At 44.5% G+C, this 20,865-nt stretch overlaps 3 protein-coding genes across 12 annotated transcripts; 1 reads left to right on the forward strand and 2 right to left on the reverse strand.

Moving 5' to 3' along the window:
* Nucleotides 1-7: 7 nt before the first annotated feature.
* Nucleotides 8-4,400, reverse strand: fosaa (v-fos FBJ murine osteosarcoma viral oncogene homolog Aa). Of its 3 annotated transcripts, none has more exons than XM_031580123.2 (4): nt 2,825-4,400; nt 1,825-2,037; nt 1,433-1,540; nt 8-1,306 (listed from the first exon to the last, which is right to left on the reverse strand). In XM_031580123.2, the coding sequence occupies exons 1-4, from the start codon at nt 2,972-2,974 to the stop codon at nt 623-625; spliced, it is 1,155 nt and encodes a 384-aa protein (XP_031435983.1). In that variant the 5' UTR covers nt 2,975-4,400; the 3' UTR covers nt 8-622. The 3 variants fall into 3 exon arrangements, with proteins under 3 accessions (XP_031435983.1, XP_031435984.1, XP_031435985.1); XM_031580124.1 differs by having other exon boundaries at nt 2,134-2,844; XM_031580125.1 differs by having other exon boundaries at nt 2,772-2,842.
* A 96-nt stretch (nt 4,401-4,496) lies between these two features.
* acyp1 (acylphosphatase 1, erythrocyte (common) type) lies at nt 4,497-8,258 on the reverse strand. Its single transcript, XM_012819501.3, has 2 exons — nt 8,060-8,258; nt 4,497-5,757 (listed from the first exon to the last, which is right to left on the reverse strand). The coding sequence occupies exons 1-2, from the start codon at nt 8,135-8,137 to the stop codon at nt 5,542-5,544; spliced, it is 294 nt and encodes a 97-aa protein (XP_012674955.2). The 5' UTR covers nt 8,138-8,258; the 3' UTR covers nt 4,497-5,541.
* A 2,618-nt stretch (nt 8,259-10,876) lies between these two features.
* LOC116217885 (proline-rich protein 36-like) lies at nt 10,877-18,204 on the forward strand. Of its 8 annotated transcripts, none has more exons than XM_031580709.2 (5): nt 10,877-10,990; nt 11,067-11,122; nt 11,194-11,777; nt 16,314-17,087; nt 17,169-18,204. In XM_031580709.2, exons 1-5 carry the CDS (start codon nt 10,968-10,970, stop codon nt 18,093-18,095), a joined length of 2,364 nt encoding a protein of 787 aa, XP_031436569.1. In that variant the 5' UTR covers nt 10,877-10,967; the 3' UTR covers nt 18,096-18,204. The 8 variants fall into 8 exon arrangements, with proteins under 8 accessions (XP_031436569.1, XP_031436570.1, XP_031436568.1 ...); XM_031580710.2 differs by having other exon boundaries at nt 16,314-17,051; nt 17,187-18,204; XM_031580708.2 differs by having other exon boundaries at nt 16,314-18,204.
* The last annotated feature ends 2,661 nt before the right edge of the window (nt 18,205-20,865 follow it).

Here is a 20,865-nt window from a genome sequence, read left to right on the forward strand (position 1 = left end):
ACCAGAATTTGATGTCAATATTTATTCATAAGCAATCAATGCTCATTTCACTTTTTTGACGAACAAGTCAAAATTCAAATGGTAGAAAAATAAATTATAGTAGAGTACATCTCAATAGATATAGCACTGGATGTTTTCATGGAAAACTCTAAACATTTTTAACAAATGAATCAAAACACAGTCTGAATGATGACAGTGAGGTATGCAAGACCCATGACGGATATGTACATAAGCACAACATTCAGAGCTATTAATATACAATTGCCATCAAAAACACAAGTCCACTCTGTGCATTCCACAACACAGTAAACCTAGAACAATAATAAACATAGATGGAACTCTGATATAATATATAGCATATCTGCATGCTTTTCAAACCAGAACATGGTCCATTCCTGTCCATAAAATGAATAGCCATGCTTTTAGCTACATCAGCTACCTGGAAGATGGTTAATACAAGTTCTTTCACCATTAACATTTTCTTTGATGTAGCCATTCAACCAGTGGCTTTACACCAATAGCACATCAATCCAAAAATCTTGACAACACAACATGACATATAGTCTAGTAAACTCCAATCACTCATCCAATTAGTGTCCCTGTCCTCTGTCACTCATAGCACTCATAAAGCCAAAAGGGTTGGAGAGTTGAGGATATCCACTCTGGAATCACTTTTGCCAAGCCCTCCTTTGTAAAACTCAGACCCATCAGGGACCGAGTCCTGTTCAGGGCAGGAAAATGTGAAGACGGACCGATAGCTGCTGCAGGTGGGCGTCGAAATGCTCACCACCGGAGTGCTCAGAGGCTCCAGATCACTGGCTACTGACTTGTAGAGTGTCTCCCAGTCCGCCAGGCCCAGCGGACCACTCAGATCTATGTCAGGGACCGAACGAGCCGTCTCAACATACATACGTTCCTCAGGACTGGCCAGCAGATCGTCCAGCAGCTCCTCCCTGACATCCAAGCTAGGCTCAAGATCACAGAGGTCACTGACCTCTGCAGTAGCACAAAGCAAGATGTTGGAGTTCCCTGAGATAGCAGAATAGGGCACCGTAGGGTCCTCCAGCTCCTGCAGTGCGGGTGCTTCCTGGGGACATTCCTCAGAGAGGAGCTTGCTCAGGGTGTCAGGGCTAGAGGGAGGCTGGTGGGAGGTGGTAGATTCCTGGAGCATACTTTCCAAGTCTGTAAGCATCTGGCAGGTGGGTCTGTGTGTTGCCAGTATATATTCCAGCCTCTTCTTCTCCTTCAGCAGACTACTGATCTCTGCTTGCAAAGTGGCTTTGTCCTCCTCAAGTTGGTCTGTCTCCTTTGAAGGAAATCAAAATCATGACTATGAGCCTTTTGGAGGAACCGTGATTTATTTTATTTTATTGGGTTCTGATACTTAGCACCACATGATATCACGTAAACATTAGCTATCAGGTTTACTTACAGACTGCAAGGTATCAGTAAGCTCCCTTCTTCTGTTGCGACATTTTGCTGCTGCCATCTTATTTCTCTCTCTCCTTATCCTCATCTTCTCCTCTTCCTCCGGAGAGAGCTGCAAAAAGTAATATCCAGGGAATACAAGATTGTCACTGTACAGTCTCTACATGCATGGCCTCCCGTTCCACCTATGGAAAAGGGGTATTTTGTCTCTGCTTCCCTCGTTTGTTGTGACTTTAATTTAAAGTGGAAGCTTCGGCCTGGCACACAGACAATGTATGACTATGGTAGTTTACTGACGGCTACCTATGCTGCACTGCAAAACAGCGCGATCTATCTGGATTCGCTGCAAAGTATAGGTTGCTCGCACGGCAGCGCAGAGAAAGCGTATCAACATACCAGTTCTTTTTTCCCCCTCCTGATGGAATTTTTGCCCTTGCTACCGCCTGCTTTGGGGGTCGCTGGGATGGAGTTATCTGCTTCATTGGTCTGATCTCTGCCCAGAGATGGTGAGACAGACGTGATGATGGTCGGCTGGACCATCCACTGCAAATCTGGGGTAGTTGAGATCGCAGTTACCGTGGGAGCAAACGGAACCTCAGACACGTCCATCTACCAAGCAATAAAAATGAAGGTCTTAAAAGACTAACAAATATTTTTGCACAATTCTTGTTTGTGTGTATTACTTAAAAATGTGTTAGCCTATACCCTGAAATCTGAAAAATCCATTCACTCTACGTCGCGATTAGCCTAACTTAAAAGACAGACAGATATTCCTACTTCCAATGATTATCAATAACTTAACATGATATATTATATTATATAATCCATACAATTACTGGTTAAGATATATTTAGACATCCAAAAATAGACTCCTCCAGATCAATATTTGACTTTTCATTGTTGCTGACGTCAACATTGACGCAAGGCTGCTGTGGAGTCTCCTCAATGGTTTGATTTTTCTCAATGAACCACTGTATAGGCACTCCCAATGTTAGATTAGCATGCATGATGGCCATTTGATAGATTCACCAAGCATTCCTATTATGGAAATAAAGCATAGTTATATTTGCTAGTTAATTCACCCCTGTTCAGATCCATCACGAAGAGGGCTACAGAATAGGCCAACAAGATACTATTTAATCATTATTGTGTTATTAATCATGGACAATTCGTTTCGGGCCATATTGTCTGCATGATCAACAGCTGTCATCATTTTGCAATATCTCGCGTCTCTAAACAAGTAAACGTTATCCTTCATCATGTGTCAGGCATAGCATAAGCCTTAAATCAATATTGTTTTCTTCGCACCCAAGTTCCTACATTAAGGTAGAATAAAATTGTACCATGCGATTTAGCTAGCATTTTCCATTCTCCTCTGATGCCTGCTGCGCTCTACCTGGGTGTTCTCTGTCGGAGAGGCAGATGAGGTAGACAATAAAGCGTCCGCTTGCGACTGTGGATAGTAGGCGAGGGTTTCCCCAGCTGGAGATGCTGAGCTGCAGCGTGACAAGGAATCAGGGTCGGTATTCGCGTTGCTCGAAAACATTTTCCTTCTTTAATTGGGCAGTAACAGACGGAAACAATACTTCGCAGTTATATCTTTTCCTCTACAGATGTGTGTTTTCTCTCCCAGGTTCGTATACCTGGTAACTGTGATAGACCACTGTGCTAGCTCCTCCTATTTATAGTCTGTCAGAATTTTATGAATGAACTGAGGTTGTACCATTTGAGCAAATGGGAGCCGCGCAACATTCAAAGCAACGCGTAAATGATTCCTCAAAAAATAGATATTTAATAGAAAATTTAGATTTATTTATTTACCACAAGAAGAAGCCTCAGGGGATGTGGTTGTTTCAAATACAAGGGCATTTTCGCCATGATAACCCCCCATGAGAAAGAAATAGGTCTATGGCACGTGTAACACGTCCATTCATAAATGTATGCGCAGAGGTCGATCAGACACGACACTTGGCTGCTGTGAGCAAATACAAAACAATGACAGTATAGTATAGGCCTATGTCTATATTGTTTCAAATATTGTTTCAAATGTAACTTTAAATTAGATACTGTTGTAGCAATCCAGTTCCTTTTGAGAACATGTTTATAACCGAAATAATGTTAAGATTAAGATACGTAGCCTATGTTAAAATGTTGTTCCTCCAGGCAAGAGGAATCAACTGAACTCCTCTTGAAAGATTCAAATCAGTGTGACACATGTAGACCTCCTTATCTTTATGCAAGGGAGACAGTCGCCTCTTTTTGGATGGGATTTGTTTATAGGTAGCAGATAGCTCTGTTTGTATGCTTTTAAAAAGGGGTGACTGTGACTTGTTGCATGGCATGGCGTTAACTATACCGTAAGCTGTGGGATAGCCTGGTATAGTCTAGTGTGGTGTTCAAGTTTAAGTTGAGCATGACAAAAAGCATTACGATATGTTGTATAATATACATACTAGGCTATATAATATACATAATGTATAATATACATAATCACTATATTGTATTGATTTTAAATACCTTACATAATATTTTGCTTAGAGAAAGTGAAATACTGGATTCTCCGATAACAATGCTACAGCCAGTATATTTATATTTTAAATGTTCTCTTCCAGAGCAGAACGTCTGTTTGTGTTTTGGCTTGAGTGATTCCGCCCCCATTTTTTCAGTACCATTTCGACACCCCTGGTTGCCAAATAAAAACGCGAACACGGCGTACAACCGCCATGGAAGAAAGCAAATGAACTGGACCAACAGATATCATGTTTGATTCTGCCCAACCAAAACAGCCTCCGCATCATTCTAAAAGGCTGATCTCTCACCGCACCATGTCAGTTTTAGGCTACTAGTCAACGAAGTTTCAGTATTTAGCATCACTGAACAACTTCTTATCTCGAGGTCAACCAGACCTGTTTACCAAATGCCTCAAATACAATATGCGTGCACGTGTTGTCTTGTGTGTCTATGTGTGGGCAGTGTAGATGGCTCACGGATTTGAATGGATTTCAATCACTGATCTCATGGTTTTCAGTCATGTTAACTTGACAGGTATGGAGGACCTGCACACTATCTTCTCTCAGAATCAGAATTCTTTTTTTATTCTTTTTAAGTATATTTACACATACAGGAAATTAACTTGGTGTAATTGGTGCATAGGATGTAAAACATATTAACAAAATAGCAAGATAAAATAAATAGCAAGAAAAATAAAAGATATATGTTTTACAAAATAGAATTTTCCTCTAGATTCTCTTCCTCCTCTCTCTAGCTCACCATCTTCGTCACCATCTCCGCCCTCTGTCTCTAGCATAAGAGGCACCTGACCAGCTGGCTTCACTTGACACTGGTGAGGGGACGTCTTAACTGAGATCTGCATGAGGCTGCAAAAAGGAAGAACAGTAGGCTACTACTCCGAAAAATATGTGAAATGATTTATAGGTTATCTGTTAACTTCAGCAATATGTTATCATTATCGGCGCCTGGAAAAAGGTAACTCCAACTCCAGTGTGTAGCCTATTTCTGGAGCAGTGGAATTGTTGTCAGTTCTTAAATGCTTTTTAAATGTAACAAAGCTGTTGTCGGTTCTTAAAGGTTTTTAAATGTGCCAAAGCTGTCACTGGAACGGACAGGACTAGGTAGATCATTCCACCAGCGAGGTACCACGAACGAAAAGTCTTTAGATTACCAATAGTTTGTTCATTCACAGGATAGCTGTTTGGATCATTGCGGGCAACTGTGATGGTCAGTCCATGCATTCATTTACATACATCAATATGCAGTAATATGCTGCTCATATCTTATCAGAGGTGTTTGCTATTTGTAACCATGCTGTCAGCCTTCTACATTTGCACAAAGACACACACAAGTAGAGAATCAACTTGGATGTGATTTTACTTGAACTACTTGAAACTGTATGATATATTTAAACCGTATGCATGAACTCAGATTTAACTTCATGAAATGTATTAAAAATATATTTCCCAGTAAAGCATTTTATTAAATGTGTGCTATCTAGATTTATCAGAACTGACAGTGGTTTATTCTCAAAATAAAACTATTTCATTTAATTACCAGATAATGTGAAAATAAATAATGATGGTAATGATGGTTATCAATTTAACGAATAACTTTAAAGTCTTTGTAATCCACTGCATCAATCGTCTTCTCGTTCTGGAACTCAGCTTTGACGATGTGTGATCGAGGGCTTCCTGTGGTCTTCAGCCATTCCTGCATCTGCCTAACTTTGTCAGCTGGTCCTTGAAGCTGCCCTTGCACTGTACCATCCTCAGTGTTCTGCACCCAGCCAACCAAGCCCAATTGCGTTCCTTCTTTCTGAAAACCAAGGATGAGATAGATACATTATCTTAAACAAAACAACATAAACTATTTTTAAGCCAACTTAAACTTGCGTTGCAGGATATATTACACATTACGTGTTCAACTGAGGGGACCGTAACAAAGACGTTGACATATACTAACATATAGGATAAATAGTAACACTTATGCAAAGCACAACTCTTACAGACCACACCTCTTGTGCTTTCCCATTGCAATCTTCGAAGAACAAAGATGTTCTGGACATTGAGCTTGCCAGACTGGCTTCCAACCCAGCACAATGGTTCAAGTCTACGCCGTTGCACTTGCCAATAAGGACATGGCGGGAAAGGAAAAGGCACAATTTCATATTAAACTCAATGCCAGTGGTCAGTGGGACTATGCTATCTGTTCTACTGTTCGTGGGGGGACTGTCAGATGAGTTATCTGATCCCCAGGAGGTAACTGGTCACTGCAATTTGAAAACCATCATCATCAGCCATCATCACTCCTGGGTGTCCCAGGGCAACATGAAGGGTCCACTGTCTACCCATATCCTTTGGTCCATGGATAGACCACTGTGATGGAGGGAACATTCTACCTAGAGGAAACTCTGGTAGCCTCTCTCATTGTCGTCCAGAAAAGAAAAAAAACAAAGAGCAGCCTTTATGCTCTCAGTTCTGCTCTGCACTGCCCCGGCCACTAACACAACCTGCAGCCTCGGCACTCAATCCGTGTATAGGTATTACTAGTTTTGGAACACTCTCTGTCCAGGTCACCCTCTGAAGCAGGTCGCAACTGCTTATCTGCCTTTGGTAAAATGATCATGTTGGTTTTTTTGTGGGGATAGTGACTACAGTGTCAATACAAATTGTAGAGTGTCATTTCCAGCAGTTTCTAACCTAACTCCAAAATCAGAAAATGTATACATGAGTAGATGTCATAATATCAGCCGAAAAGAAGACATCTAGTTTGCAATGCCCCAAGCACAGTTTTATATTCACCAAACTTATGTAAGGGAATGGAGAACCCTTCAAATGAACAGTGTACTTCACGTAAATACCACCATAAACTTACATTTAGGCTACAGTAATGTTTTTTTTTAATTAAATATTGGTATGTTGTGGTTGGTGAGGTATCTGATGGTTATAGATAATCATGAATATGCATCCTATAGAGTTATTCATGCTCAAATATTAATTTTAAAGAAGTTTCACAGTGAAGCTTTAGTATGAGGTAGGTACCTCTCACAGGCCAGGGAACCACTGAGTAACACAAGCTGGGTCATTTTAAAAATCACCAGCCTATTGAGCAGATAAATACATTTCACAACCACTTCAACTAGAAAAAAAACAGTCACAAGGTAATTTCAATTCAGCTTCTGTCGTTTGCCAGCTTGGCATTTCCCCTTTTCTCAAGTGACATAATTAGGCTACTGAAGCAAGCATTCTGTTCAACTCATGACATCATAAATCAGTTAGGCCCATTTTAGCTAAATGTCTACACAGTTGACTCATGTTCCAACACAAATCCATAAACAAATAGTTTGATTACATCATGGCTATGACAGTATTATCCTTGCCAATATTATCTTGGCATGAAGAACATGGTTCCCAATGTGGTCCCACTGCAAGCCTGTCAGAAGATTATTCTCAGTGTACTAAGTCGCCAGGGGATCCATTCAGGATTCAATTTAAATGTTTGGCGTCCATTTTCAAAAAACAACATAACACTAAACAAACGCTCAAGAAATGTGTTTCACTCTGAGTGCGCATAAGGTAGTGTGTGTGTGCGCAAGCAGGTGGTCTCAAGTATTTTTGCTTGAAATGCCCATCACTACTTCATACAACTGAAATGTTAGTTGCAGTGGCACCACTGACACCATGAGGCAACAGTGAATAAACTGCAGCCTATATACATTGGTTTTATATATTTACATCACTATTTGTGATATATATAAAACAACGTTGACGTCTCTTACAACGTGTTCGTAATATGATTGCGATATGATGGAATACTCGATGCAGGTTTGCCAATGAACGGAGGCTCCGATAGAGAGGACTTTTACGGCACAAACCACATCCACACAACATGAATTTTGCTGGAGACCTCGGACAGATGGGAATCAATGTTACATACAACATATAACAGGGGCATTTCAGAAACGGTCTGGTGTGATTATAGCCTAATCATCACTGTGGCCAAAACACATTTTACAGGCCTGCACCAAACAGGGACCTACACGTCCAATTAAAACTAAATACATTTGGTTCCCTCGCAATTACCACAGCAATTCACGGGACAAAATACATTAAGTTACCTGGGTATACTTTCGAAAAAACACCCCTTGAACTTTACCGTAGACTTCATAATCCACCGAGAGGAGGTCAGTAGCCATAGTGGAGGCCAATTACTCCTAATACTCTGGCGAGATTTTCATCAAACGTTTCACCGCAGGTTCGAAGATCTTTCTGTAGCATCATGAGCAGCGTTCAGTGAGCGACGATAGTCAAATTAGCTCGAGCAACTTCCGGTTCCAATTTTTCAAAATAAAAGTCGCTTATTAGCCCAAGTGTTTCTTAAACTGTCAGAAATATTAATTTCATAGTAACATCAAAATGGCTTAAAAACGATTCACTGATGTTACAAAAGTATGATTTTCTTGTTTAAATATAGGGGACACTGACTTAATGAATTAATTCATTATTGTAGTAAGAAACAATAAAACACAACACAATCTGCTGATAAAAGGATTGTGCCTTCATTAAAGTTGGTTGAACATGTTCAGAACACTGTAAAGAAAGGTTAAAATATGTTTAGCAGTAATTATTCTGGTCATGCACTGTGAAAGAACACTTGACACACAGATCACACAAGTGAAAAAGGATTATCTCCAACGCCAGGGTATTGCCATGTGACACATATCACACTTTTCTGATGAAACTAAGGATTGTGTCTCAATAAAAGAGGGGTGGAATATGTTCAGGACATTCCAAACATTAAGTTAAATGTGTGTAGTAGTTGTGATTCACGTCACTGAGTTCTCCACAATACTTTGTACATAGGCGATCAGACAGGTGAAAATGCATTGCCTTCAATGGCAGGGCCATGTGACACGTATCACACTTTTCTGATGAAACTAAGGATTGTGTCTCAATAAAAGGGGGGTGGAATATGTTCAGGACATTCCAAACATTAAGTAAAATGTGTGTAGTAGTTCTGATTCACATCACTGAGTGCTCCACAATACTTTGTACATAGGCGATCAGACAGGCAAAAATGCATTATCTTCAATGGCAGGGCCATGTGACACGTATCACACTTTGCTGATGAAACTAAGGATTGTGTCTCAATAAAAGGGGGGTGTAATATGTTCAGGACAGTCCGGAGTGTTAGGGAGAGAGGAGAGAGGTGTGGAGGAGAGATATGTGTAAAGAAGGGAGAGAGGGATAGGGAGAGAGGAGAGAGGTGTGGAGAGAGGTGTATAAAGAAGGGAGAGAGTGATAGGGAGAGAGGTGTGTAAAGAAGGGAGAGAGTGATAGGGAGAGAGGTGTGGAGGAGAGAGATGTGTAAAGAAGGGAGAGAGGGATGGGGAGAGAGGTGTGGAGGAGAGAGATGTGTAAAGAAGGGAGAGAGGGATGGGGAGAGAGGTGTGGAGGAGAGAGGTGTGTAAAGAAGGGAGAGAGGGATGGGGAGAGAGGTGTGTAAAGAAGGGAGAGAGGGATGGGGAGAGAGGAGAGAGGTGTGGAGGAGAGAGATGTGTAAAGAAGGGAGAGAGGGATGGTGAGAGAGGAGAGAGGTGTGGAGGAGAGAGGTGTGTAAAGAAGGGAGAGAGGGATGAGGAGAGAGGTGTGGAGGAGAGAGATGTGTAAGGAAGGGAGAGAGGGATGGGGAGAGAGGAGAGAGGTGTGGAGGAGAGAGGTGTGTAAAGAAGGGGGAGAGGGATAGGGAGAGAGGAGAGAGGTGTGGAGAGAGGTGTATAAAGAAGGAAGAGAGTGATGGGGAGAGAGGTGTGTAAAGAAGGGAGAGAGTGATAGGGAGAGAGGTGTGGAGGAGAGAGATGTGTAAAGAAGGGAGAGAGGGATGGGGAGAGAGGAGAGAGGTGTGGAGGAGAGAGGTGTGTAAAGAAGGGAGAGAGGGATGGGGAGAGAGGAGAGAGGTGTGGAGGAGAGAGGTGTGTAAAGAAGGGAGAGAGGGATGGGGAGAGAGGAGAGAGGTGTGGAGTTGATTACAGACAGCAGGGGGCAAAAAATGAAATTCAGTTAGATTTTGATCAATGGTATCTTATAACCGTTTTAAAGTAACTTCTAAACAGTACCGAATATTTATACTATTTGCAATGGTCATAGCCTATGTTTGTGTAATCATGTACACTTTTTGCTTTTAAAATGCAAGTGCACGGATCAATTACATTATTTTTTAAACTAGGCCTATTTAAACGATATAATGTTAACTGTCAATTTTCAGCTACAGCTTAGTCATTATCAAAGTATCCTGTACGCTTAAAAGTAACTCACTATATCTTACCTTCTTTTAAAACAAGTTAATGTAATGCACAGATAACAAAATACTATTATAAAGTCTGATCTAGCGAGTAGACAGATTAGGACTTTATAATGACAAATAGGCTACTATAACTTTCAAACACGCTTTCAAATATTTTCCTGATCATAACGGCAAATGCAACAATAAAACTCATCCATAAAAAAAGGTTTTTATATTACCCAGTCGATTAACAGTTTTTTTTTTTGTAAAAACCTTTCATTTGATACAACAAACTAATTTTGCTTCCTCGTTTCGTTTTATTTCCTGGGGTTATTGTGGGTTATTGTCGCTAGCAGAACGGAACTGAAGTAGAAGCAAGTAACTAGCTCATCAACGCCTGACTGAGAATTAGACTGATAAATAGGTATCACTACAACAAATGTGCTGCTAATTTAGGCCAAACACTGGTGCTGTTTTCCTTCTTGTATTGTAATGACAAAGTGACATTGAATATTGTCAGTGATGTCAACACTTCTCACAGTGTTGAATGGAAGTTCACACCTGACCACACACACAGCAATTGCAATCAGCTGAAGCCAGTTGGTGAATGAGGATTCAGACAGAGGAGCTGTGCCTATAAAAGACCAGGTTGGATGTTTGGGAGTCAAAGCTGGGGTGTTGCTGTTGCAGTGGTGAGGAGAGTGCTACTTTTGGGTCTGTGATCCAAACCACTGAAGTTGGCTATGACTCTTGGCATGATGTTCAGGTACACATTCAATTGTTTGTCTTTAGGTATATCTTGTTTTATCAGTTACTTGGTCTAAACAAAGTTTATTCTGCAGGTTGCCTTGGATATGCCTTTACTTAAGTGAAATATGCTGCCAACAACTTCAACAAGGTATGACTTGGTCTTTTTTTGTAAAGTTGCATGTAGAGTTTATTTTAATTGAAGCCCTTGTTTTGTTCTAGGGTTGGACGTTCCCAAAGGTTATGGGTACTTTGGTTTCAGGCTTAGGTCCCCGGCCCCAGTGAGCCAGGCAGCTAAGATGCCCCAGGTGCAGGGTGCCTCATCAAGGCAAGAGCGCTCCCTTGTGATCACAGAGCCATCAGGTTTTCCAACGCGTTACGTGGACAAATCCTTCCGTCGTTATATGCGTCGAAAATGGGGCCTGCCCCCATTCCCAGTGAGCCATACGGCCAAGATTCCCCCAGTGAGCCATACGGCCAAGATTCCCCCAGTGAGCCAGACGCCCAAGATTCCCCCGGTGAACCAGACGCCCAAGATTCCCCCAGTGAGCCAGACGCCCAAGATTCCCCCAGTGAGCCAGACGCCCAAGATTCCCCCAGTGAGCCAGACGCCCAAGATTCCCCCAGTGAGCCAGACGCCCAAGATTCCCCCAGTGAGCCAGACGCCCAAGATTCCCCCAGTGAGCCAGACGCCCAAGATTCCCCCAGTGAGCCAGACGCCCAAGATTCCCCCAGTGAGCCAGACGCCCAAGATTCCCCCAGTGAGCCAGACGGCCAAGATTCCCCCGGTGAACCAGACGGCCAAGATGCCCCAGTTGCAGGGTCCCTCATCAGGGCATGAGCGCTCCCTTGTCATCACAGATCTATCAGGTTTTCAAGCGAGCTATGTGGATAAATCCTGAACATGAAGCCCAGACTGACCAAACTGTAGACTACACTCCTTCAAGGTAGGCATGGGTGTTTCTGTATGTCTGTGGTCATAAGGGAGGGTTTGAATTCTAATGTGTTTCTTTCTCTTCAGGAGAGGATAGATTTGCAACGTTGATCTTAGCCATGGAGGTATCTGTCCACTTCTGTTGTCAAATTCGGTTTCGTGTTGGAGGGAGTCTTGCTTTTCTCACTGTCTTTTTTCAGGCCCGGAACTCAAACCTAAATGGATATCTAGGATGCACTTTACATTGTGGTTAAAACAATAAAAGACTTTTTCTAATTTTGCATCATCAATTTCTTGATGCCCTTTTAACCTCCTGCTAAAACTGAATGGAATTGATGGGTAAAAGGCACGCTATCCATGTGTAGCATTGAAATCTTGTCCTGCTGTTGAGGGGGGTTGACTCAAAATGATTACAGTATTACTGGAAAAAATCAGGATGTAGAATTTATTCATTGGGTTCTCTATGGCAAACCAAGTTTATAGGAAGCCACCTTTGTAAGGTCTGTCCTTGTTCAGTTTCTGAGTTTGTCTCCCTTGTGTTGTCACATGTTTGTTCCCTTGTCTAGTCCTTGTTCCTGCCATGTGCTTTCCTTTGTTTGTTTATGCCATGTGCCCTCGTTGTTTGTGTCTCCACCCCTCACCTGTTCCCAATCACCCGGTTTGTTTGTGTTATTGGTTTCTCCTGTGTCCCGTTAATTCCCCTTGTTTAGTCCACCTGTGTCATTGTCTGCCCCGCCTTGATTGTTCTCACCTGTGTGTGTGTGGTCCATGTATTCTTGTTTATCGTTGCGTCTTCGTCATTATATGTTACGTTGGTATGTTTATTGAGTTGCCAGCGATTAGCGCTTTCTCTTAGTTAAATTGATTTACTCGTGCTTCTGACCTCTGCCTGTACAACGACTACTCTCCTGCCTATTCCCTGTTTGGATTTGTTTGCTTACTCTTGGACTGCCTACCTGTGTACCAAACCCTGCTAGTAAACGATTATTCTTCACTCTACTGTATGAATTCTGAGTCGTGCGTTTGAGTCCTGCACATCACCACCCATTCGTAACAACCTTCAGTCAAGTGCCTACTTTCTTTTGAACTGTTGTCCTTAAGGTGTATGTAACATACTGCCATTGCTTATTCCAGAGGCGCAAATGCTCCCTAAAATGGGCTATATTTGCAAGTACACTGCATCAGTGTTTCAATTATCTTCTGTCAATGACATATGGGCAAGTTGTATTTCTATAGTGCATTTCATCCAGTGTGCTGCGTGTCAGGTTACTGTTCGTCCCTTTGGGATTTATTTTCTGATACTGACAGGCAGACTTTACATTACCCCTCACATAAAGGACCTCCGAAGGTTGGGATGGGCCATTCAATACAACGGAAATTTCTGCAACATTCGGAGTAGCTGTATTTGCTATGAACACCTCTGTTGTCAGAGCAAAAATACTCTGGTCTAGGCTTAAAGTATTCGGGACTATCGGACCCAACAATTCTACTGGTGGGGTTCAGTTCACCTCGACTATGGTTGGGACATACACAACAAAAACATTCCTCCTATTTATCATCTACAGAGGGCTACAGATATCTGGGCTTTCACCTGGACAACAGACTGGACTGGACATGTAACACTGAGGCTGTCTGTGGGAAGAGACAGAGCACACAACTTTTTGAGGAAGCTTAGGTCATTCAATGTTTGCTGTAACAAGTTACGTGTCTTCTGGCAGTCTGTTGTGGCAAGTGAAGCCATCTGTAGGGGCAGCAGCATCAGAGCCAGAGACTAAGAAACTCAACAAAATGATTAAGAAGGCTGGCTCTGTGCTGGGGACTGCACTGGAGCCCCTGGAGTTGGTTGTGGAGAGAAGGATGTTGTGCAAGCTGCTAAACATAATGGGCAACACTACATACCCTCTAAACAACAACAATTTATATATATTGTAATTCTTTGTTCTCTTTTTACCTACCTCATTCTATGTGTTTTTGTAAGTTATTTGTGCTTTTGTTATTTATGTGAATTACTGTGGAAACAACACTGAAATTGGCTGAATTGGCTGATATTGACAATCAGATCCCATCAGTTTTTTCAACAAAATATTTTTGTAATCACCTCAGTAGGAGTGAAGGGGCAGTTGGGAAGTTTAAGAAACTTCTTGATGGTATTTAACAGGACCTTAGGTCTATGGTGGTTCTGTGACTATTTGCCGTATGTGACATGGGGCATCTTGGCTGCCTGGCTCACTGGGGGCATCTTGGCCATCAGGCTCACTGGAGCCAGGGGCATCTTGTCCCATGCTGGGGGCATCTTCAAAGGTTCATTGTAACTTGGGACACCTTCACCTTTGGTAGAGCTGAAGTCATTCACGGAGGGTACATAGCCACTGCCGGGAGGCCCAGGCCTGAAACCATAGTACCCATAACTCTGGGGAACTTCCAACCCTAGAACAAAAAGGGCTGTGAGAAGTGTTGACATCACTGACAATATTCAATGTCACTTTGCCATTGCAATGCAAAAAGGAAAAGCAGCACCATTTGTTTGGCCTAAAGCAGCACGTTTCTTGTAGTGATACCTCTTTATCAGTCTAATTCTCAGTCAGGCGTTGATGAGCTAGTTACTTGCTTCAACTCAGCGTATACTTCAGTTCTTGACACCAGTGCGCCTATGACGGAGTGTAGACCCAAAGGTCATTCTCAGCCCTGGCTTAATGACAATATATGCAAATTGAGAGACTCTTTGAGCAGGACTGAACGCAAATTGAAAAATTATATCTTATGATGTCACACATAGAAATAGAAAATAGAATAGAAAAGCCTTTATTGTCATTGTATTTGCATAGAACGAAATGTGGAGCACTGCTCAGGTTGGTGCCATGAGGGACAACATATAACACAACAGCTTGTGTGCATTGGTAAAGAGTACAAGTACACCCCCTGAGGTGCGTTGCAGATAAATAAAGCAACATTTTTGTTTTACACACATGCATAAGGTGACTGAGATGGCATGAGTGACTTGCAGTAGAATAAAGTGTCTAATGTGTTAATATGGCACAATGAAATTCCACATTTTAATGCATGTCTGAGTTCAATGTTCTTTTGGCCCTCCTTTAGACACGTGGTCTTTGCTCTGGAAGACCTGGATGTCTGCCAGAGGGCAGGAGAGTAAATAGGCGGTGGCCTGGGTGTGATGAGTCTTTCGTGATGTTACTGGCCCTAAAGGCTTTTCTATTCTATTTTCTATTTCTATGTGTGACATCAAAAGATATCATTTTCCCATTTGTGTTCAGTCCTGCTCAATATGTCTCTTAATTTCCATATATTGTCATTAAGCCAGGGCTGAGAATTAGCTTTGGGTCTACACTCAGTCATCGGCGCAATAGTGTCAACAACTGAAGTAGGATACACTGAGCTGAAGCAAATAACTAGCTCATCAACGCCTGACTGAGAATTAGACTGATAAAGAGGCATCACTACAAGAAACGTGCTGCTAATTTAAATTGGTGCTGCTTTCCCTTTTCTGTATTGTAATGGCAAAGTGACATTGAATATTGTCAGTAATGTCAACACTTCTCAAAATGTTGAATAGAAGTTATCACCTGACCACACACACAGCAATTGCAATCAGCTGAAACCAGTTGGTGAATTAGGATTCAGACAGAGGAGCCTTGCCTATAAAAGACCAGGTTGGTTGTTTGGGAGTCAAACCTGGGGTGTTGCTGTTGCAGGGGTGAGGAGAGTGCTACTTTTGGGTCTGTGATTCAAACCACTGAAGTTGGCTATGACTCTTGGCATGATGTGCAGGTACACATTCAATTGTTTTTTTTTTAGTATATCTTTTTCTATCAGTTACTTGGTCTAAACAAAGTGTATTCTGCAGGTTGCCTTGGATATGCCTTTACTTAATAAGTGAAATATGCTGCCAACAACTTCAACAAGGTATGACTTGGTCTTTTTTTGTAAAGTTGCATGTAGAGTTTATTTTAATTGAAGCCCTTGTTTTGTTCTAGGGTTGGACGTTCCCCAGAGTTATGGGTACTTTGGTTTCAGGCTTAGACCCCCGGCCCCAGTGAGCCAAGTGGCCAAGATGCCCCAGGTGCAGGCCCAGATAGCCTCCATGCCGGTCGAGATGCCCCTGCCCCAAATGACGCAATCCAACCCTTTAGGTAGTCTTGGCATCTCCTCCATGGAAGTCAGTGGAGAAACCACTTTTAATGGTGGTGATGCTGAGGGTCCCTCATCAGGGCAAAAGCGCTCCCTTGTCATCACAGAGCCATCAGGCTTTCAAACGCGTTACGTGGATAAATCTTTCAATCGTTACGTGCGTGGAAAAAGGGACGTGCCCCCGTTCCCAATGAGCCAGACGACCAAGATTCCCCCAGTGAGCCAGGCGGCCAAGATTCCCTCAGTGGTCCAGACGACCAAGATTCCCCCAGTGAGCCAGACGGCCAAGATTCCCCCAGTGATCCAGACGACCAAGATTCCCTCAGTGGTCCAGACGACCAAGATTCCCCCAGTGAACCAGACGCCCAATATGCCCCCGGTGAACCAGATGCCCAATATGCCCCCGGTGAACCAGACGCCCAAGATGCCCCCGGTGAACCAGACGCCCAAGATGCCCCCGGTGAACCAGACGCCCAAGATGCCCCCGGTGAACCAGACGCCCAAGATGCCCCCGGTGAACCAGACGCCCAAGATGCCCCCGGTGAACCAGACGCCCAAGATGCCCCCGGTGAACCAGACGCCCAAGATGCCCCCGGTGAACCAGACGCCCAAGATGCCCCCGGTGAACCAGACGCCCAAGATGCCCCCGGTGAACCAGACGCCCAAGATGCCCCCGGTGAACCAACCGGCCAAGATTCCCCCGGTGAGCCAACCGGCCAAGATTCCCCCGGTGAGCCAACCGGCCAAGATGCCCCCGGTGAGCCAACCGGCCAAGATGCCCCCGGTGAGCCAACCGGCCAAGATGCCCCCGGTGAGCCAACCGGCCAAGATGCCCCCGGTGAGCCAACCGGCCAAGATGCCCCCGGTGAGCCAACCGGCCAAGATGCCCCCGGTGAGCCAACCGGCCAAGATGCCCCCGGTGAGCCAACCGGCCAAGATGCCCCCGGTGAGCCAGGCGGCCAAGATGCCCCCGGTGAGCCAGGCGGCCAAGATGCCCCAGGTGAGCCAGGCGGCCAAGATTCCCCCGGTGAGCCAGGCGGCCAAGATTCCCCCGGTGAGCCAGGCGGCCAAGATTCCCCCGGTGAGCCAGGCGGCCAAGATTCCCCCGGTGAGCCAGGCGGCCAAGATGCCCCAGGTGCAGGATAGTCTTGGCATCTCCTCCATGGATGTCAGTGGAGAAACCACTTTTAATGATGGTGATGCTGAGGGTCCCTCATCAGGGCAAGAGCGCTCCCTTGTCACGTTACGTGCGTGGAAAAAGGGACGTGCCCCCGTTCCCAGTGAGCCAGACGACCAAGATTCCCCCAGTGATCCAGACGACCAAGATTCCCCCAGTGATCCAGACGACCAAGATTCCCCCAGTGATCCAGACGACCAAGATTCCCCCAGCGATCCAGACGACCAAGATTCCCCCAGTGAACCAGACGGCCAAGAGGCATCTTCCCCCAGTAAGCCAGACTGCCAAGATTCCCCCAGTAAGCCAGATGCCCACTATTCCCCCAATGAGCCAGGCGGCCAAGATGCCCCCAGTGAACCAGACGCCCAAGATTCCCCCAGTGAACCAGACGCCCAAGATTCCCCCAGTGAACCAGACGCCCAAGATTCCCCCAGTGAGCCAGACGCCCAAGATTCCCCCAGTGAGCCAGACGCCCAAGATTCCCCCCGTGAGCCAGACGCCCAAGATTCCCCCCGTGAGCCAGACGCACAAGATTCCCCCCGTGAGCCAGACGCCCAAGATTCCCCAGTGAGCCAGACGGCCAAGATTCCCCCAGTGAGCCAGACGGCCAAGATTCCCCCAGTGAGCCAGACGGCCAAGATTCCCCCAGTGAGCCAGACGGCCAAGATTCCCCCAGTGAGCCAGACGGCCAAGATGCCCCCAGTGAACCAGACGCCCAAGATGCCCCCAGTGAACCAGACGCCCAAGATGCCCCCAGTGAACCAGACGCCCAAGATGCCCCCAGTGAACCAGACGCCCAAGATGCCCCCAGTGAACCAGACGCCCAAGATGCCCCCAGTGAACCAGACGCCCAAGATGCCCCAGTGAACCAGACGCCCAAGATGCCCCCAGTGAACCAGACGCCCAAGATGCCCCCAGTGAACCAGACGCCCAAGATGCCCCCAGTGAACCAGACGCCCAAGATGCCCCCAGTGAACCAGACGCCCAAGATGCCCCAGTGAACCAGACGCCCAAGATGCCCCCAGTGAACCAGACGCCCAAGATGCCCCCAGTGAACCAGACGCCCAAGATGCCCCCAGTGAACCAGACGCCCAAGATGCCCCCAGTGAACCAGACGCCCAAGATGCCCCCAGTGAACCAGACGCCCAAGATTCCCCCAGTGAGCCAGACGGCCAAGATGCCCCAGATGCCCCAGGTGCAGGGTAGTCTTGGCATCTCCTCCATGGATGTCAGTGGAGAAACCACTTTTAATGGTGGTGATGCTGAGGGTCCCTCATCAGGGCAAGAGCGCTCCCTTGTCATCACAGATTCATCAGGTTTTCAAGCGAGCTACGTGGATAAATCCTGAACATGAAGCCCAGACTGACCAAACTGTAGACTACACTCCTTCAAGGTAGGTATGGGTGTTTGAATTCTAATGTGTTTCTTTCTCTTTAGGAAAGGCTAGATTTGCCCAGTTGATCTTTGCCATGGAGGTATCTGTCCACTTTTGTTTCTCAAATTCTGTTTCATGTTGGAGGGAGTCTTGCTTTTCTCACTTTGTCTTCTCTTTTCAGGCCCGGAACTCAAACCTAAATGGATATCTAGGATGCACTTTACATCGTGGTTAAAACAATAAAAGACTTTCTCTAATTTTGCATCAATTTCTTGATGTCCTTTTAACCTCCTGCTAAAACTGAATGGAATTGATGGGTAAAAGGCACGCTATCCATGTGTAGCATTGAAATCTTGTCCTGCTGTTGAGGGGGGTTGATGCAAATTGATTACAGTATTACTGGAGAAAATCAGGATGTAACTTCAGGAGGTAGAATGTATTCATTGGGTTACCTATGGCAAACCAAGTTTATAGGAAGCCACCTTCAGTCAAGTGCCTGCTTTCTTTGAAACTGTTGTCCTTAAGGTGTATGTAACATACTGCCATTGCTTATTCCAGAGGCCCAAATGCTCCATAAAATGGGCTATATATGCAAGTACACTGCATCAGTGTTTCAATTATCTTCTGTCAATGACATATGGGGAAGTTGTATTTCTATAGTGCATTTCATCCAGTGTGCTGCGTGTCAGGTTACTGTTCGTCCCTTTGGGATTTATTTTCTGATACTGACAGGCAGACTTTACATTACCCCTCACATAAAGGACCTCCGAAGGTTGGGATGGGCCATTCAATACAACGGAAATTTCTGCAACATTCGGAGTAGCTGTATTTGCTATGAACACCTCTGTTGTCAGAGCAAAAATACTCTGGTCTAGGCTTAAAGTATTCGGGACTCGGACCCAACAATTCTACTGGTGGGGTTCAGTTCACCTCGACTATGGTTGGGACATACACAACAAAAACATTCCTCCTATTTATCATCTACAGAGGGCTACAGATATCTGGGCTTTCACCTGGACAACTGACTGGACTAGACATGTAACACTGAGGCTGTCTGTGGGAAGAGAGAGCACACTACTTTTTGAGGAAGCTTAGGTCATTCAATGTTTGCCGTAACAAGTTACGTGTCTTCTGGCAGTCTGTTATGGCAAGTGCAATTCTTTTTGAAGTCATCTGTAGGGGCAGCAGCATCAGAGCCAGAGACTCTAAGAAACTCAAAAAAATGATGAAGGCTGGCTCTGTGCTGGGGACTGCACTGGAGCCCCTGGAGTTGGTTGTGGAGAGAAGGATTTTGCGCAAGCTGCTAAACATAATGGGCAACACTACATACCCCCTAAACAACAACAATTTATATATATATTGTAATTCTTTGTTCTCTCTTTTTACCTACTTCATTGTATGTGTTTTTGTAAGTTATTTGTGCTTTTGTCATTTATATGAATTGCTGCGGAAACAACACTGAAATTGGCTGAATTGGCTGATATTGACAATGAGATCCCATCAGTTTTTCTTCGACAAAATATTTTTGTAATCACCTCAGTAGGAGTGAAGGGGCAGTTGGAAGGTTTAAGAAACTTCTTGATGGTATTAAACAGGACCTTAGGTCTATGGTGGTTCTGTGACAATATTTGCCGTCTGTGACATGGGGCATCTTGGCTGCCTGGCTCACTGGGGCTGGGGGCATCTGGGCCTACACCTGGGGCATTTTGGCTGCCTGGCTCACTGGGGGCCTCTTGGCCATCTGGCTCACTGGAGCCAGGGGCATCTTTTCCCATGCTGGGGGCATCTTCAAAGCTTCATTGTAACTTGGGACACCTTCACCTTTGGTAGAGCTGAAGTCATTCACGGAGGGTAAATAGCCACTGCCAGGAGGCCCAGGCCTGAAACCATAGTACCCATAACTCTGGGGAACTTCCAACCCTAGAACAAAAAAGGGCTGTGAGAAGTGTTGACATCACTGACAATATTCAATGTCACTTTGCCATTAAAATACAAAAAGGAAAAGCAGCACCATTGTTTGGCATAAATTAGCAGCACGTTTCTTGTAGTGATACCTCTTTATCAGTCTAATTCTCAGTCAGGCGTTGATGAGCTAGTTACTTGCTTCAACTCAGCGTATACTTCAGTTCTTGACACCAGTGCGCCTATGACGGAGTGTAGACCCAAAGGTCATTCTCAGCCCTGGCTTAATGACAATACATGCAAATTGAGAGACTTATTGAGCAGGACTGAACGCAAATGGAAAAATTATATCTTATGATG

Source organism: Clupea harengus, chromosome 14 (assembly GCF_900700415.2).
Source record: "Clupea harengus chromosome 14, Ch_v2.0.2, whole genome shotgun sequence".
In the NCBI taxonomy this organism is placed as follows: domain Eukaryota; kingdom Metazoa; phylum Chordata; class Actinopteri; order Clupeiformes; family Clupeidae; genus Clupea; species Clupea harengus.